This window comes from Taudactylus pleione, unplaced genomic scaffold, assembly GCF_031769625.1.
Source record: "Taudactylus pleione unplaced genomic scaffold, aTauple2 ptg000602l, whole genome shotgun sequence".
Taxonomy (NCBI): domain Eukaryota; kingdom Metazoa; phylum Chordata; class Amphibia; order Anura; family Myobatrachidae; genus Taudactylus; species Taudactylus pleione.
The window spans coordinates 7,382,160-7,401,511 of record NW_028285004.1 but is presented as its reverse complement, the minus strand read 5'-3'; the positions used below and the strand labels follow the sequence as shown (position 1 = coordinate 7,401,511).

The 19,352-nt window shown below is 49.6% G+C and overlaps 1 protein-coding gene across 1 annotated transcript in view; it reads left to right on the top strand.

Moving 5' to 3' along the window:
* The window catches only part of TPR (translocated promoter region, nuclear basket protein), a 294,162-nt gene that overhangs the window by 378 nt on the left and 274,432 nt on the right, over positions 1-19,352 (top strand). Inside the window, exons 2-4 of the mRNA XM_088453921.1 lie at positions 17,654-17,758; positions 17,986-18,059; positions 18,934-19,030. Of these exons, the coding sequence (XP_088310047.1) occupies positions 17,654-17,758; positions 17,986-18,059; positions 18,934-19,030 (276 nt within the window). The remainder of the gene's footprint in view (positions 1-17,653; positions 17,759-17,985; positions 18,060-18,933; positions 19,031-19,352) is intronic.

Genomic DNA, 19,352 nt, shown 5'->3' with positions numbered 1-19,352 from the left:
ATATTAGATGCATCCCAGAGAACTGACAGTCAGTGGCCCTGGACTATTCATTTGCTTTAGATGTAAGTAACTTGCATTGGAACCTTTGTATACGTTATTATGGGGATTTCTGTTATAGGGTGGCATCTTCTTTTGTTATTATCTACTATTGTCACCAGCACAAGTACCCCCTCAGTTATGGTCCATAAATTTACAATCTAGCATGTGCATGGCATTAATTGCACGTATATGTTACATGCTGTAATATAGAGTGCAAAATGCGAGCGGTCGCTCTGAATGAGGGCGGCCGTTTGGCTTTTGAAGTGTGGCTTCCTGGTCGCTAGCTAAGCTGTGGGTTACCACCCACGGCTTTAGCGACCGACCAGGTTGATGGTCGTGATGGTCAAGACCATTGGGGCTTGCGACAAGAACCTAAGGTTGGGACTCGGCAACCGCAAGCCCCAGGGAGCTTCCTGCTCTGATCGAACAGGAAGCTCCCCACAGACATCACTGCGGCCGCCCACAAAACGGCAGGCGTTCCTTAAGGAACGCCTCTGTTTGTGAAACCACCCCCTCCCCCCGCCACGCCTACAAAACTGGTCGAGCTGTCGATCAACATCGACAGCCGCCCCTTTTGTAGTGAGATCCGGAGCGAGAGAATTTCTTGCTCCGGGGTTTGCGCATGTGCAGTGCGCCCGCTGTGTGCGAGCATGGCCTAAACATCGACCCGCTTGCAAGCGCTCAGTTCTTGCGAGCGGGTCTGAATGAGGTCCACGATGTGTTATGCTGGGCATACACTACCAGATAAAATGCCTGTCAGACCGACAGACATTTTATCTGGCAGCCTGCCAGCCGCAGAAGTCGCCGGCATACACTGTGAGAGAAATCTCAGTGTATAGCCCGACATCTGCGCTCCGCCCCCGGGGGCGGAGACATTTCCCTGTTCAGGAAATGTCTGTCGGCTGCGCTGGGCATACACTGCCCGATGCGGCCGACAGTTTACCCGCTAAATATCGCATCGGACGGGCATGCTGGACAATCCAGCATGCCCGACCGAGCAATATTTAACCCTCGGTCGCCCCCCCCCCACACGCTACAATTATCGCGGCGATCCGCCGATATCGGGCAGATCGTCCCGATAATTGTAGCGTGTATGGCCAGCATAAGATACCTATGCCATTAGCAATGATCACCTGTGATCTGAACATGCGAGACTATGTAGTGCTCACACGCAGCACATCCCCCATGTTATAGGAAGAGAAGGTGCAGAGAAGGTGCAGTGGGAGAGAGCCACCAGCAGTGTAGTAGAGTTAAGGTGGGTATCCACTTCTAGATATACAAACGAGAGCACGATTACGACATTGCTGTCGTGCTCTCGTTTGTATATGTAGTGATGTGCCTAGACTTAACGTTCATTTGTTCAGTCCAGGCACATCCCTCATCCCCGCAAAATGCTGAACCTGACTAGATTGTCAGGTTGACCAGCATGTACGGGCTATGTCAGAAGCGACCAGTGGGCACGCGCATCGCTGGTCGCTTTCGACCAAAACATGCCCAATGCATGTGCGATTAGCAAGGGATTGCACGATAATTACGTGGATACCTCCCTTAACAAAACCTGCACGATGTGACAACAAGATCAGTCGGACAAAAGACTTAGGGGGTCCTCTGTATTTAGCACTGGGCTTTGAGCTGATCCTGGTTTTGGAAATACAGGAGACAAAAAGCGTAGGGGTCCCCTGTATTATCCATAAGAAGCACCAAACTTTTTCTAGTGGGGGAGTAATGCCACAGCCAGGGGGAACCCTTTCACTGGGTCCCCCAGCCAAAGCATTACCCCTAACCACTAGCCAGGCTGGGGACCACCACAATAAAAGGGTTCCCTCTCCAGGGCACTCCAGGCCTAGGCTGATAGCCTGGGGCTAGCCCCGGCACCCCTGGAGCGGTGAGTTCTGGGTTGATGATGTGATTGAAAGAGTTAAAAATATATTGTTTTTTTTCAGTAGACCTACAGGTCTCTGTAAGCCTCCCCTGCATGCTGGTACTTTGAGAACCATAAGTACCAGCATGCGGGGTATTACGGGCCTGCTGGTACCTGTATTTCCACTGCAAAATATATATTTAAAAAAATACATTATACACACACACCGTGAAAGTGCAAGTTTCTACTTCAGGTTCCATAGGGGGTCCACAGGGTTGACCTTGGGGTATAGCTGGATCTGGATCCACGGGCACCACGCAGTTAAAGCTTTTGCTGCTCCCAGGATGCACTTTGGTCCATCCTTCTCTATACCCCGCCCCCAAGCCACAGGCACCCCAGTTTTAGTTGGTGCCCGGCCGGAGTCGGGTCACCCTGGCGCAGTGGGGCTGCATAAGCAGCCCCTAAGCTTATTTAAAAAAAAAAAAATTTATTTTATTTATTTTTACTCTTCAGAGCGGCAGCATCAGACTGTCCATCTGGACGTCCACACTGCCGCTCCAGCAACCCTGCTGGCGCTGCGACGCCAGTACTGATCTGGGGATCGCAGCGGGACCCCGGAGTCAGTACTAGCAGGTCTCCGGGACCTCCCACAGACTGCTGCCGGAGTCACGGGGACAGGTAAGCCGCGGGCAGCGCATCGCGTTGCCCGCGTGGAAAAGGCAGTCTCTCACCGCCTGTCTCTGGGAACAGACAGGCTAGTAGTGGCAGCGGGCTCCCCCTCATTAGTGATACCCCGTGTGACCGCTGGACGGGAACCAGCGTCCCTGGGGTTAATCACTAGCCAGGGGAGGCAGCCTTCCCCGGTTTACTGGCACCTCCGCTCAGCCCAGCGCACCTTCTCTCATGCGTGCTGGCGTTGCTGAGCTGCTACTCCTGCGGCCACTCCTCCTCAGAGCTCTTCGGCGGCCATCTTCTCAGTGGCAAACGCAGATCTCCCAGGAGGTGCATGGACCGGTCCACCTGCGTACCTCTCCCTTGCTAAAGGACTGTGGGCCTGATTCAGAGCCGGACGCTCTGACAGAGTGCTCGCTCTGAATCAGGGCCGGCCTTCTTGTTTTTTTAGAGCGGCCTCCTAGTCAAGACCATCGCGACCATCGGGCTTGCGACGAGACCCTTGTGGTAGGGTCTCGTGGCCGTAAGCCCCAGAGAGATTTCGGCTCTAACAGAGCCGAAATCTCTCCCATTGACATCACTCGTGATGTCAGTGGGGCTGGCCCCAGGCGGTGGGCGTTCCCATGGGAACGCCTCCGTTTGGGCAGCTACGCCCCCAGTCCGCCCACCAAAGGGGGGTGCTGTCACTCAACATAGACAGCACGCCCCCTTTGGTACGAGACTCGGAGTGATAGATTGCCCGTCGCTATCTGGGTCTCGCGCATGCACACGACGGAGCCGCCTCCATCGTGCACATGCACACTGGGCCACCATCGACCCGCTTGCGAGCGCATAGCGCTCACGAGTGGGTCTGAATCAGGCCCTGTGTTTGCAGTGCTATAGCCCTCCCAGACACTGAATCTGGGAGGTTGATTGTAGCAAAAGGTGCAGTGAGTATTATCTTCTTGCATGGTATGTGACTTTTGCTAGTACTGCCTGTCTGTGCTGATTTTCTGCTGACTGTCATCTTATACATATCCCTTTCCTTCTCATACGGTCCGCAGGTGTGTGGGGGAAGGGCGTTTTTCTGTGTATCTCACTTATATAAATCAAAGTATTTGTGATGACAGTCACATACCGTGGTGTGCTACTCAGTACCATTTTGTGAGCTGTTTGTGTTGCATACTTGGGAGTGCGCAGATGTTATACACCTCACCTCTTCTCGATGATACATATTTATTGTGTCATGTCTGATGAGGAGATTGAGCTCTCCGTGGCTCCTGTGTTGTTTTCCTGCCAACTCTGTTCGGCAGGGATTGATAGGGAGGATTTATCACAGGATGGTCTGTGCGGGCAGTGCCAGCTAGTGCCTGGCCCCGCTAAACCTCCTTGGGCGATGTTTTCGCAGGTGCTGGCGTCTATCGCGGACTGTTTAGCAGTCCCGACTGCAGTCCCTACTAGGACGTTGCCCCTGCCTACCATCTGCATTTATTGCAGTCTCCCCCCGGGTCTCAGACTGTGGGTCCTTATTCGGGGTTGCCTGTGTACGTACAGTCTCCCTCAGTGGCGCAGCAGTCCATGGTGCCTTTTCAGGGGTATCCTCAGGCAGTTCCTCCACCCTGGATGCATGTACTCTCCAGCTCTGTTCAGAGTCCGGCGGCTTCGGCTTTTCAGTCAATGTGACATGCCCCCAAAGGCATCCAAGCGCCCCGTTACGGCTTCACTGGCTGCGCAGTTAACAGACACGGACGTGTCTTCAAATGACGGAGAAGTGCATGAGGACACTGACTCTGATGCCATGGCCCAGGAAGTGGAGACTAAGTCCTCCATTAATGTGCCGGCATTGGTTAGGGCGGTGCAGGCCATCCTTCACATAGAGGAGGATGCCCCGGCTCCTAGGTCGAAGTATCCTAATTTTAAAAAGGCTAAGGTAACTTTGAATGTTTTTCCCGTCTGACCAATTGACGGATCATATGGCGGGGGCCTGGCAGTCGCCCAGTAAGAGATTCCGACCACAGAAACGGTTGGCATCCAACTATCCTTTTCCTGAGGCTCATTGCAGGAAATGGGAAACCCCACCTGCGGTGGATTACCATGTAACCCGCTTAATTAAAAGCGCTACATTGCCATTACCATCTATCTCCTCTCTGAAGGACCCCACGGACAGGAAAGTGGAGACTTGTTTAAAGTCTATCTACTCTCTCTCTGGGGTAGTGGCCTGTCCGTCCATGGCCATCTCTTGGGTGGCTAAACCTGTTGAGAGCTGGGCCACCGCTTTAGAGGATTCTTTTCCAGACGATGCTCCGGAAATCCAGTGAGCGTTAATAGGACAGATGAGAGATGCGGCTTCCTATATTGGGGAAGCATCGTTAGATGCCAGTCTGCAGACCTCTAGGGTTTCGGCTGCAGCTGTGTCTGCTCGTCGGTCCTTGTGGCTGCGGTCCTGGAGAGCTGATGCAGACTCTAAAAAGGGCCTGGAAGCTTACCTTTTAATGGGGAGTTGCTATTTGGTTCAGACTTGGACAAAATAGTGGATACTCTGGATAAATCCAAGTTGGCCTTCCTCCCTTCAGCTTCGGCACCTGCTAAGGTGAGGAGCTCCGCTTTTCGGTCATTTCGGGTTCAGGGTAAGGCCAAGGGTCAGTCCTTCCCAAGGGAGTCGGCGACCAAGACCGCCTCTAAGCTCAAGAAGCAGACCTGGAGTGCCAGGCGCCCTTCTTCCAAGCAGGAAGATAAACCTTCTGCCTGATGGGACGGGCCTCCCTCTGGGGGACCCCAGAGTGGGAGGCCGACGACTTCAATTTGCCCAGTGCTGGCACAATGCCACCACGGATGCCTGGGTTCGAGAAGTGCTCTCCTAGGGGTGCGCCCTGTCTTTTCTGCACAGACCGCCACACCAGTTTTTCTGCATGAGACAAAACCAAAGCTTTGCAGATTCAGGAAGCTATAGAGTCCTTGCTGAAAGCAGGGGTAATTGTTCCCATTTCTCAATCACAGCGAGGGATGGGGTACTACTCTACTCTGTTTCTGGTGCAGAAACCAAATGGTTCTCATCGCCCCAGCCTCAATTTTGAAGTCTCTGAACAAATTCAGGATGGAAACGTTACGTTCCATCATTCAGGCGATGGAACCTGGGGATTACATTGTCTCCCTTGATATCCAGGACGCCTACCTCCATGTTCCGATAGTACCTTCGCACCAGCGCTATCTGAGGTTCGCTATCCTACAGCATCACTATCAGTTTTGGGCGCTCCCCTTTGGCCTCTCCACTGCACCAAGGGTATTCAAAGTGATGGCGATCATGGCCGCACATCTTCAGAGCCAGCATGTACAGCTGCTGCTGTATCTAGATTACCTTCTTTTGCTGGCGAGCTCTCCAGAGGTACTGCTTCAACAGCTCCACCTGACGATTGCTTGTCTGCAAGCGCACGGGTGGTTGATAAATTGGAGAAAGTCTTCCCTGATTCCATCACAGCGGATGGTTCATTTGGGAGCCTGCTAGATTCTCGTCAGCAGAGGATCTTCCTGACTTCGGAAAAGGTCTCCTCCCTACAGCTGCGGATACACAGTTGCCTGAGCAGTTGCCGTCTGTCAGTCCATTCGGCAATGAGCGTTCTGGGGTCCATGTTGTTGGCATTCTACATGGTGGAATTTGCCCAGTTCCATTCCAGGCCCCTGCAGGGGCTGATTCTATCCGAATGGAACGGGTTACCTCATCTGATCCGCTCTCAGATACTGGTGTTGTCCCCTGAGGTTCGTCAGTCTTTGGCTTGGTGGCTTCAGACAGCTCATCTGGTCGAGGAGCGCCCCTTTTGGATCCCGGACTGGGTCCTGCTCACAGCAGATGCCAGTCTCCGGAGTTGGGGGGCAGTGACGGGTTTGACGCTTCAGGGACTTTGGACTGCAGAAGAAGCACTTCTCCCCATCAACATCCTGGAACTGCGGGCGGTGTATAGAGCCCTGCAATCCTCCGTCACCGCTCTTCAAGGAAGGGCGCTTCAAGTTCAATCTGACAACGCCACCACGGTGGCGTACATTCTCCACCAGGGAGGAGCTCTTGTCGGGCTGCGATGTCGGAGGTGTCTCACATCCTTGCTTGGGCGGAGTGCCACATTCCAGAAATCTCGGTGGTCTTCATCTCCGGAGTCCTCAATTGGGAGGCGGACTTCCTCAGCCACCGCGATGTGCGCCCCGGGGAATGGTAGCTTCACCCAGAGGTGTTTTCAGCTACACGTGGACTGATGGGGGCTGCCGGAGCTGGACTTGATGGCCTCCCGACACAATCACAAGTTGCCCGTGTACCGGTCAAGGACAAGAGACGCAGGCGCATGTCTGATAGACGCGCTGTCGGTGAAATGGACGTTTCACCTGGCGTATCTGTTTCCTCTGATATCCCTGCTACCTCGGGTCCTGTGAAAATTCAAGCAGGACGGCGGCATGCTTGTGCTGGTGGCTCCGGCGTGGCCCAGACGTCCTTGGTACTCCGATATGAGGAGCCTCTCCATCGACACTCCGTACCTTCTTCCTCAGCTTCAGGACCTATTGTCTCAAGGGCCCTGCCTTTACCCAGATCTGGGCCGGCTGTCTTTGACGGCGTGGCTCTTAAGACAGCCGTCTTAAGGTCTCAGGGCTTCTCGGGATCGGTTATTAGTACCATGCTCAGGGCACACAAGCCTGCTTCCGCACGGATTTACCATAGGGTGTGACTCACTTACTTTCAGTGATGAGTCCAGAAACTATGATCCTCAGGTGTTTCCGAGGTTCTAGGATCTTCAAATTTCTTCAATCAGGTTTGGACCTAGTCTTACGCCTTGCCTCCCTGAAGGTTCATGTGTCCGTGTGGTTCCAACGAAGGATTGCTACTCTGCCAGATGTTCACACACTTTACCAAGGTGTTCTCCGAATCCAGCCTCCCTTTTTGCCTCCTGTGGCTCCTTGGCACTTGGCGGTGGTTCTTCGGGTCCTGGGGGGTCCTCCTTTTGAGCCTCTTGAGTCGGTGGAACTCAAGTGGTTAACGTTTAAAACTGTTTTTCTCCTGGCAATCGCTTCTGCCAGGGGGGTGTCAGAATTGGGGGCGCTTTCATGTCGCCCAATCATTTGATTTTTTTATTTTTTTTATTTTATTTTTTAAGGCTCATTCCACTCGTTCTGTGGGTCTTCTTGAGCTGCTAGACGTGGCGCCTCTGCTGTTCAGCTATGTAAGGCGGTCCACCTGGTTTTCTATTCAGACGTTTTTGAGGTTCTGTGCGTTTGACACGTTTTGCCTCTCAGGATGCATCCTTCAGGCGCCGGGTTCTCCTTTCAGCAGAGGAGCGTCCCCGCCCTTAGTCGAACTGCTTAGGGACATCCCCAAGGTCAACCCTGTGGACCCCCTATGGACACTGAAGTAGAAAACAAGAGATATGGTAAGAACTTACCTTTGTTATCTCTGTTTCTACGAAGTCCATAGGGTCCACAGGGCACCCACCCTGACGCACTTGGCTTCATATGGGCTGTGTGGCTGGTCACTGGTTTTCCGTCTCCCATTTCTGTGATAATGGTTTCTTGTCTATTCCAGTCTTCCTTCTCTCTGTTTAGTCTCCTCCTCCGGCCTTGGCTGCTTACCAACTGAGGTGCCTGTGGCTCGGGGGTGGGGTATAGAGGAGGATGGATCCAAGTGCATCCTGGGAGCAGCAAAATAACTGCATGGTGCCCGTGGATCCAGATCCAGCTATACAAGGTCAACCCTGTGGACCCTATGGACTTCGTAGAAACAGAGATAACAAAGGTAAGTTCTTACCATATCTCTTGTTTTATTAAAACCTACATGCACATTCACAATCACTCAGACTCGCATAGTATCCCTGAAACCAATCACGTCCACTTCTCTAAGTAGATAATTCATGTGTACCTCTTAAAAAAAAAATATATATATATATATATATATTCCATATTTACCTGCTTCTATGCGTGGATCACGTTCTCTTCTTTCCATTTAGGCATCCACGGTCTTGGCAAAACGAAGAAAAAAACCTGGACCAGCGGACATTAGTACCCTCCTCTAAGGACAGTACTATCCGAATGACTGCTCAGCCGCGGGATTTCACTATAGAAATCCCAGTGCTGAGCGCTCATTGGCTGATAGAGGCGAGCCTTTCCACCTCTCAGCCAATGAGCGGTTCCCACCATTGACCTCAATGTTGAGAACTGCAAAAGTAACCTTAAGTTACCTTAGCAGTTCTCATCATTGAAGTCAATGGTGGGAACCGCTCATTGGCTGAGAGGTGGAAAGGCTTGCCTCTCTCAATGAGTGCTCCAGCAGTGGGTTTTCTATAGTGAAATCTCGCGGCTGAGTGGTCATTCGTGTAGTACTGTCCTTAGAGGACGATACTAATGTCTGCTGGTCCAGGTTTTTTTTTTTTTTTCATTTTTTATTTTTTTTTGCCAAGCCCGTGGAAGCCTACATGGCTTTTTTTTTTTTTACAGGTACACGTGGATTATCTGCTTGGAGAAGTGGATGTGATTGGCTTCAGGGATACGGTGTGAGTGTGTGTGCATATGTTTTAATAAACTTGTACTGTCACGGTGTGTATGTAATGTTTCTACTTCAGGGTCCATAGGGGGTCCACAGGGTTGACCTTGGGGTATAGGTTGGGAACCAAATCCGGGCACCACGCAGTTAAAGCTTTTAGCTCCCAGGATGCACTTGGGTCCACTCTCCCTATAACCCCACCCCACAGCCAGAGGCACCTCAGTTTAAGTTGGTGCCCGGCCGGAGTTGGGTCACCGTTACTGCAGGGGGGCTGCTTAGCAGCCCCTAAGCTTAAAAGAGTTTTATTTTATTATTTTTTACTACTCTTCAGAGCGGCAGCATCAGACTGTCCAATGGATGTCTGAGCTGCCGCTCCTACACCCCGCCGGCGCTGCGACGCCAGTACAGATCTGGGGATCGCAGCGGGACCCCAGAGTCTGTACTAGCCGGGCTCTGGAGGAATCCCTGGGCTGCTGCCGGATCGACGGGGACAGGTAAGTCGCGTTGTGATCCACGTGTGAATATGCAGCCTTATGCCTCCGGTCTCTGGGGACAGACCGGAGGTGCTAGCGGTGGCGGCGGGCTCCCCCTCCATGGAGGCATACCCCGCGTGTCCACTAGACCACCAGGGATTATAGCGGCAGCGGGAGCCGGCATCCCGGGGGGTTAATTGCTAGCCAGGGGAGGAAGCCTTCCCTGTCTAGCGGCTCCTCCCCTCAGCTCAGCGTGCCTTTCAATAATACAGTCTGGCGTCGCTGAGCTGCTTCCTCCGCGGGCCACGCTTCTTCTGAGGTCTCCAGCGGCCATTTTCTCTCTGTGGTGCTGCAGAACTCTTAGGATGTCAGTGAGCCCAGTCCCCCTGCGTACCTGACCATTTTGGGTGAGTGTACACAGCGCTATAGCCTTCCCAGACACTGAATCTGGGCAGTTGAATGTAGCGACATTGTGCAGTATATTATATGTCATGCTTATGTATGTATATATATTTTTCTGCATTGTATGTGACTTATGCTAGTGCTGACTGTCTGCTTTTTCTCTCACCTGTCAGTGTATATCTATCCGTTTTCTTTATCTGCCCTAATACAGGTGTACCTGGGGTGGTTCTGAGACCTCACATATATATATTTGTTAATATCTGTGAGGTTTGTCACATACTGTTGCGTGCTGCATGTTGCCATAATTTAGATGGAACTGTGAGTTGCATACGCTGATAATGGGTCCCTGCAGCTAATCTTAGCGTCAGTCAGGACCGGTATGGCGCTGCTTAATATTTCCGTCAAGATAGTCAGATATATCTGACCAGGAGATTGCACACGATACTGCACCCATTATTGTTATCCTGCAAGTCATAGCCTGCAGGAATTAGTGCGGAGGATTTTAACTTAGAAAGGTTTATGTATGCGGCACCATCTGGTGCGGGGCCCCTTGCACGACCCCCTTAAAGGGCGGTTTATTTCTCAGGATCCTCTCCTTTGAGGATCGCCGGGCGGGCCCCATTGTCGTCACTCGCTTGGAGTTACTTCACCATACTGCCCTTTTGAACTCGGGGTATCTCGCAATTTCTTGCAATTTACCCCTGTGCAACAGACTGTCGCTCCCCGCCGGGGTTTTTCACAGTACATGAATTACCTCCGATACCACATCGGTCTGTCATTCCCCTTGCAGAGATTACCACAACGGCCACCCTGGTGGATGTCGTTTTATACGAAATACTAATTGGCGTGATATACGCCCTGTGGTTACTGACCAGTGGCTCTGCCATGAACTGGATGGTATATTCAGCTCTTTCCCTCTCACATGGGGGGAGCCGATTTCAAGTATTATTATCCCTGCTTTGGGGCTTTTAGCCAGGTTCATTCTGGATATAGAGAATGTCGATCCGGCACCTGTATCATACATCTCCCGTTTTCTGCCCAGCGGGTGGATCTCATAGCGGGAGTCTGGCTGTCGCCAGATACGAGGAGTCACAAAGGCCTCCTGTTTCCCATTCCCTGAGGGTCCTCACAAGTAATGGAAATCCCCTTCTGGGATGGATTTGTATGTTAATCATCGGATTACAGGCATTAATACGCCTCCCATCCCGGCCTGGACGGATTTTACGGATCCGTAGGTGGTAACTTTGCCTGAAATCAATGTACTCGTTTTCAGGGCCTGTTGCCCGTCCTACCATGGCCATCGCATGGTGATGCTTTTGTGACGTTTTTCCCCTCCAACACGTCTGAGGTTCAAATATCTTTTGCCGCTCACATAAAATATGCAGTGGTCATATGTGGGATTACCTCATGGGATGCCGGTCTTCTAACTTTCAGGGTTTCGGCGGCGTCTGTATCCGCCGCAGTACCCTATGGCTGCGTTATGGGAAAGCAGTGGTGCACACTCCTTCCATGGGGAAGATCTTGTTTGGTCCTGACCTTGACAAGATCGTTGCATCATTGGCAGTATCACTAATGGGGAGATACCGTCTTTAGCTACTCCCACTACATTCGGACTAACTCTGTTAAGTCTTTTTGTCCTCAGGGTCAGCCTAAAGGCCTGTTTTTTCCTAGGCTGTCGGCCTCCATGGGGGCCACCATATCCAGTACCGAGCAGTCCTGGACTTCCGGACGACCCTGTTTCTACACCTGAGGATATACCCTCAGCCTGACGGGACAGGTCTACATCTGGGGAATTTCCAGAGTGAGGTACTGATTCTCAACGGCCTCTCATTGCTCAGGCAGCCTCCTCACAGGCATTGTTACACGGGCCCTTCTTCAGACCTGATCAGGGCCTTACAATCCCAGAAAGCTATACAGTCTTTGTGGTCAGCAGAGGTATTTCGGCCAACCTCACTATCTCAGTGAGGGACTGGTTGTTCTACTTTCTTTCTGGGGCGGTGACCGACTTGTCCTCATTTGCCTATACTCTGTCTCAAATCCCTGAATCAGATTCCAACGGTGCCTGGACTCAGGTGGAATCGTCCATGCTCCATCATCCGACGTTTGGAACCTGGGGATTTTAGGGTATATCTGAGTATTCAGGATACGTACCTACGGGTACGTACAGAGCCCTCTCATCAGCATGGGTTCAGGTTTGCTGTGCCACAGCAACACTTGTAAGTTTCGGGCTCTGCCTTTTGGGACTGTCCTCACCTCCACCGGGGTTTACCAGCCTTATGGATTTTCTGACAGTTCACCTGTTCAGGGTATCCGAATGCTCCTTTCTCTGGACGGTCTCCTGCTTTTAGCAGGATCACCAAGGTACTTTACCGCCAGGTCAGGATAACCGTGGCTTCTTCTCGGCACAGATAATTAGTCAACGGAGAAAAAGTCCTCCCTACATCCCTCACAGGGTTTTCTTCATCTGGGAGCACTGCTGGATTTTCAGACTCTGAGAATTTTTCTGGCGTAAGACAAGATCTCCACTCTTCAACTTGGAGTGTGCGGATATCTACGCATTCGACATATGTCATTACTCTTTGTGATGCGCGGTCTACCAGAGTGTCTACCTTTTGGTAGGGTGGAATGTGCTCAGTTCCATTCCAGGCCTTGCCATAATTGACTCCCCTCCAGATGGATCGAGTTTTTCCCATCGGATCGCTGTTCGAACGATGATACTTTCTCCGGAGGTGAGTTGGTCTCTGTCCGGGTGGCTATGGCCATCTCGTCCAGGGTGTTCTTTGCTACAGACAGTGTCTGGTCCGCATTCGTTTCGGGGCAGTTGGACGTCTGTCGTTTCTGCCCTGCCACTTAACTTGTTGATACTTTAGGCTGTCTTGGACCTTCACTCTGGCCTAACCCATATGTCACGGTAAACCTGAATAGGTTCAGTCCGACAGTGTCACAACAGTGACTTCCATCTAGGCAACACTGGTAGTTGGGTGGCAATGTCAGGTATGTCATCCATTCTGACATAGTCCAAGGGTCTCTGCAGTGTTTATTCCCGGAGCTCTCCATTGGGAAGCGGGCTTCCTCAGCCGTCGCGACGTGCATCCCGGGGACTAGTCTCTTCTCCACGAGAGGTTTCAACTCCTGGTGAGCAGAGGGGGCCTCCCTGAGGGGATTGATCCTCATGGCCTTCTGACTTGATCACACATTACCGGTGTTACAGTCCAGCTCCAGGAGTACTGAAGCTACCTTCAGTGACTTTGTCAGTGAAGTGGTCCTTCCACTTTGTGTACCTGTGTCCTCCGGTCTCCCTTCTTCCTCGAGGTCTTCGGAAGTTTAATTCGAGACGGAGGGGCTTTCCTTCTGGGGGCTCCAGTTCGTCCCAGACATCACTGGTACTAAGATTTTCGGAGTCTCCTCATCGATACTCCGTTCCTACTACTTCACTATCTGGACCTGTTGTCTCAGGGTCCTTGTTTTTCCCTGGACCTGGATCGTTTGTCTTTGACTGCGCCCCTACTGTGGTCCTAGGGCTTCCCTGGCTCTGTCTTCATGGAGATGTTTAGAGCAGGTAGGCCAGACTTTGCTGGGATCTGCCACGGACTGTGGCATACATAATTCTTATGGTATCGTACCTGTCGATACGATCCTCCGGTGTCCAGGATTTTCAGATATTCTGGCATTCCTTCCGGCTGGCTTGGGTTTCACCCTTGGCCTGGCCTTTCTGACAGTGCGGATCTCTACACTGTCGGTATGGTTAAGATATGGAATTGCTCCGCTCTGGTATCCAGTTCATCCTTTGGAGTGTTTTCTGGATTATGCCTCCACTTGTCCTCCCTAGGGACTCCTGGGGAGTTAGTAGTGGTTCTTTGTTCCCCCCGGGGACAGTCAATGGAACCGCTGGTTGTGATAGCCATTACATGGTCTATTGTTTAAGCTCTCTCTGTGTGTTTAAATCAACCAGGAGAGTGTCTGAATTGGGAGCGTTCTCATGTGGCTCCCTCTTCTGGAGGGCATCATGTCAGGGTGTGAGTTGCTCTCGCCCTGTATTTCTTCTTAGAGTGGTTTTTAGGTTCCATATTATTCTGGAACTTATGGTACGGCCATTCAGTCAGCAGTCTTCTCGGCTGGTGTGGCCTCATTGACTGTGGTCCGGCCTCTTTGGCTTTATATGATCCGTTCAAGTTCCTTATGGTATTCGGACTCCTTATTGGTGGTCTGCGGTTTCTGGTTTTCACAGGAAACGATGGCCGGCCTATAATGAAATGTTGGCTGGATGGCCTCGTATGTCTTCCTCAGGGGCCTACCCATGGGTAGGCATTTCTGTCGTTGAGGCTTGTTTTTTCTCGGGCCATGTAACCCTCGTGGGCGGCTCGTTGTGGCGCCTCGGCTGTTTTGCCTTACTAGGTGTCCAAGTGGTCTTCTGTCCATACCTTTTTAAGGTTCTAGGCATTGGTTTCCTTTGCCTCTCAGGATGCTTCCTTTTTGGCGACGGATTCTCCTCTCAGCACAGGAGCGTCCCCACCCTTGGTTGAACTGCTTTGGGACATCCCCAAGGTCAACCCTGTGGACCCCCTATGGACCCTGAAGTAGAAAACAAGAGATATGGTAAGAACTTACCTTTGTTATCTCTGTTTCTACGAAGTCCATAGGGTCCACAGGGCGCCCACCCTGACGCACCTGGCTTCATATGGGCTGTGTTACTGGTCACCGGTTTCCCGTCTCCTTTTCTGTGAGTATGGTTCTAGAGTGTTCCAGTTTTCTCTCTCTTTTTCTCTCCTCCTCCGGCCTTTGGCTACTTACAAACTGAGGTGCCTCTGGCTGGGGGGTGGGGTTATAGGGAGAGTGGACCCAAGTGCATCCTGGGAGCTAAAAGCTTTAACTGCGTGGTGCCCGGATTTGGTTCCCAACCTATATCCCAAGGTCAACCCTGTGGACCCTATGGACTTCGTAGAAACAGAGATAACAAAGGTAAGTTCTTACCATATCTCTTGTTGTGGTTTTTTTTTTTTTTTTCTGTATTTCTTTTGCAATGGAACTACAGGTACCATCGGGCACTTAATGCCCCGCATGTAGGTACTTGTGGTTTCCCAGATACCAGCATGTGGGGAAGGCTTGCTGGGACCTGTAGTTCTACTGCAAAAGACAATATTTTACACGATCAACCCGGAAACCACTGCTCCACTGGGTGCCTGGGATGGCCTCGGGCTATCAGCCAAGGTCTGGGGTGCCCTGGAGAAGGGGACCCTTTATTGGAGGGGGTCCCCAACTCCCCAGGGATCTCCGGCCTGGGCTGACTAGCGGTCGGGTAATTCTTTGGCCGGTGGAACCTGGTAAGAGGTCACTTGGCTGTGGAGTTACTCCCCTTCTAGAAAAACTTTGGTGCTGGTTATGGATAATACAGGAGACACATACACTTCCTGTCCCCAATATTTCCAAAACCAGGACTGGCTCAGAGCCCAGTGCTGGTTCTGCTAAATACAGGAGGCCCCAACATCTCTTGTTCCCTGTATTTAGCACAACCAGGACTGACCATTAAAAGCCCGGGGCTATTTGAGCTTGGGGGGGGGGGGGGGGGGGGGGGGGGGGGTTTCGCATGCCGTGTGGTTGTTGTGGTTTGGGTTGTTTTTTTTTTTGTTTTTTTTTTACACAGATGAATGGTCGGATCTCTCTAAGCAGTCTCTGCATCTGTGTCTTTTATCACAGGTGCTTGCTTCACGGAACGCACTGATCTGTGCGTGCATCTGTGTCGTCTATGACCACGTTCCGTGCGTACACACGGAGCAATGTGTGGCAAATTATTGAAAGATAGGACGTGATCTCTTTGCATGTGGAAGAGATCCACGACCAACGACAGCGGGAATGCGCATCGTTATCGTGCCTACACACGGCACGGTTTAAACAATTTCTCGTTCCAGTCCGTCGAAAATGGCAATATCGTTTAAAATATGGTACAGTGTGTGGGGGCTTTAAGACTCCATGAAATCCTCCCCTAACAATCCTATAGGTCAGGAGATAACCACAACTAACATTCTCAGTCTTAAAGGGTAAATAACTCCAACATATTAAGGAGGCAATATACTGAAAAACACATCATGGTTTAATCACCATGTTTGTTTCAATTCAAATTACTGACTGGAAGCATACATCAACTCTCGTATCACTGTCAATATTTAATTGTCCAGATGACAATATTCAAGTGTATGGTAATAAAGGGGGGTGATGTGCATGTACAATATAAATAAGAAACAGGCCTCCAAAATAAATATACACACTAAAAAAGTTAAGAACACACAAAATAACTGAATTATGAACAATGTTGCCAAATAATAATTAAGAAACATAAAGGTAAAGTGTTTCCTGGTAATAGTGGAGCAGCTCAGGAGAACACTTATAAAAGGCAACTAGTGTTCCTTCTAGCTCCGGCGGGAGGCAGGGCGCCGGAGCTAGAAAGGGAATGCACGCGCGCGACCGAGAAGGGGGCGTGGTCATTGGAAAAGGGGGCGTGTCTATAAGACGCGTCCCCTTTTTGTCACTCTTGGGGGCGTGCCCGGCACTTACAGACACGCCGGGCAGCCCCCAAGCCCTGCAGACAGGGAGAATAGATGCCGGGCTCATGCGCCCGTCTATTCTCCGGCGGTGACCGGGTCACCGCGTGTTTCTCCACCCGCGGGACACTGCGTCCCGCTGGTGAGAACGGCTCCCGCAGGCTGTGAGGGCAGGGTGCTTTTTGCCCTCCAGAAGGAGGGCAGGGCGCCGCGCCCCGCTAAAACAGCCTAGCGGGAACGCTAGGCAACATTGTTTCTATCTTAATAGAACTAGTGTGTAACTATTAACCCGGGTACACAATGAAACGATGTCGATACGATGTCTCAGGCCAAATTGGAACGATATATCGGCCGCATCGCTCAGTGTGCATGGCCAATATGCGTGCTCCCGCAGCAGCTTGTGAAAGCGTCCGGTTGGACGTGCAGCACGCAAGTGACCCAGTTCAGGTAGTTACCTTAACAATAGTTTTACTAGATGTTCATGAGTTTTGACGTGCATACAACTATTATCTGTTATAGTGCTGCCTGTCTATTGCTTAAAATAAACATTTAATCAAAAATGCTATGCCTCTTTAGGGCCATATTAAATTCCAGGCGCAAAGTCCCGTACTTTTCGCATGCAGTACTTTTGTGCAGGTCCCATTGCAATGAGTTTCCGCACCGGCAAAAAGAATTTGGAATTGAATACGGAGGAAATTTTTCGCATGGCGAAATGACGTCTCTCGCGATACTTTTCCGCAGAAGCTGAATTACCACGGCTAATTGAATATGGCCCTTGGGCTTGAATCATAAAATTATTTAATATGTAATAGGGTCTTTTTACTTGAAACTGACTGACAGATTGGCAGAACTTCACAATTTGGAAACAGGTAGCCATTGCACCAGACAGTAATGGTCTCTAATGAATATTGGACCAATAATTTGTTTCACATGTGTCTATCATATTTACCAGCTAATTTTATTGGTGCTGCAGGGCTTATTTGCCCATGTGAGTGGACATAACCATTTTTACAGCACTCCAGAAGGTGACGCATACAACTGATTAGTTTGGGTCTCTGAGCCCTTGGTATAACTTTTTAATTGGTTTGTTAGCGAGCAGTAGATCGTGGTTAATTTTTTTTTTATTTTTTTTTCTTCTAAATCCCTTTTTAATGTTTTTATTTTAACATTCTCCTCCTAGACCAACAGTACTTTGAAATTGAAAAGCGGCTAGCTCAAAGCCAGGAGCGCCTTGTATCTGAATCCCAAGAATGTCAGAATCTAAGGGAACAGCTGAATAAGAAAAGTATGTTTGTCCATATGATTGTTTATATTGTGTAATTACCGAATTTGTAATATTAATAGCCTATTTTAATAAACTTCTACATATCTGTGGCTTTATCATAAGTATTCTGGAGCCCTAGTAGTATAAACTTCCATTCTTGCAAAAAAATATCAAGAAGGCGGAATACCAAAAAACAACTTTGTACACTTTTTATTACTTGGCATAAACATGATTTTGCATTTCTTTAGGTGATGAACAGAAAGAATTAAGTGAGCAAATGAAAGATCTGGAGACTTCCAATGTCCGCCTTGTGGCCTTACAGGTAATCGCCAAAAACCTTATTTGGTAATTCAGAGAAACCAAAACCTTACACCAAAGTCAATTTTTTTTATTTTCTACTCAAAACTGATCCTAAAGAGAGAGAGAGAGATATATATATATATATATAATCTATCTCTGTTTTTTTTTTTCTTTCTTGTATTGCATATTACTCTTATGATTATTCTATAATCCTTTTCTTATCCTACTGAATGAGAAGTGTCTTCTAATTTTGGTGATTGTATGTTAAATTGGATAGTAAAAACAACAGATGTTTCCTCATACATCTAGACTCAATACGCTGCACAGCGTGACTTGCCTGGCGTTAGTCACCATGTCCCCTGCTACTCTGCTGGCCTCGGGCATTTTTTTTATTTGTCGAAAATGTGTCTAATTTGCAATACGATGCGACTAGGATGCACCAGTAGACCGTGCTGATTAAATGAATATACGCAGCACTTGTATATCTGTGTGCACCTGAGGCTGTACAAGAACCATAACTGAACCTGTAATGGAAAAAAGCTGCAGCCGCTGCATTGTAGCACTTCGTAAACAGATTCAGGGAGTCAGTCGCACACAGATATACAAGTGTCGCATATCAAATTAATCAGCACAGTTTGCTGCTGTGTCCCAGTCCAATTGCTGCTTAGTTGTCTTTTCGACATAAGACGCCAGACACTAGCAGCATCTCATGGAAGCTGGTGTGCCTAGAGGGGCTTTTTAGGGCGACTGCAGCTACATCTGTAATTGAGTTTCTTCTAATGTTTTTGTTCAGTTGGCTATAGAATGTTTCATGTGTAAAATTACTTTGAATGCTTTTTTTTCCCCCTTTTTAATAAGTTTAGTGAATGTGATTCCTATTGTCTTCTGATTTTCAGAGCCAGTTAACAAGAGCTAAAGAGTCTATTGAAGCTGAAAAGAGAGATTTGGTTAGGACAAATGAGCGTAGAGCTCAAGAGCTGGAACATCTTAATGGTGAGAGAAGCTTAAAATGTCTTGTATTAAAGTCTTCTTAACCGTAATTAATGCTGGGCATACACTATACAATTATTTGTCCAATCTGACTGGTTGAAATGAAAATCTAGTAATGTATGGGAGCAAATAACAATCGACCATTTGCTCACAAACACTGGAAAACAGACAAAAATGGTTGTTCAGACAAATTGGTTAAAACACACGAATTTAACCAATTTGAACAGTTTTTTTTTGTCTGTTTTCCAGTGTTCAAAATCTCCCATACATTACCAGGTTTTCCTTCCAACCAGACAGATATCTGACAGATAATTGTATAGTGTAT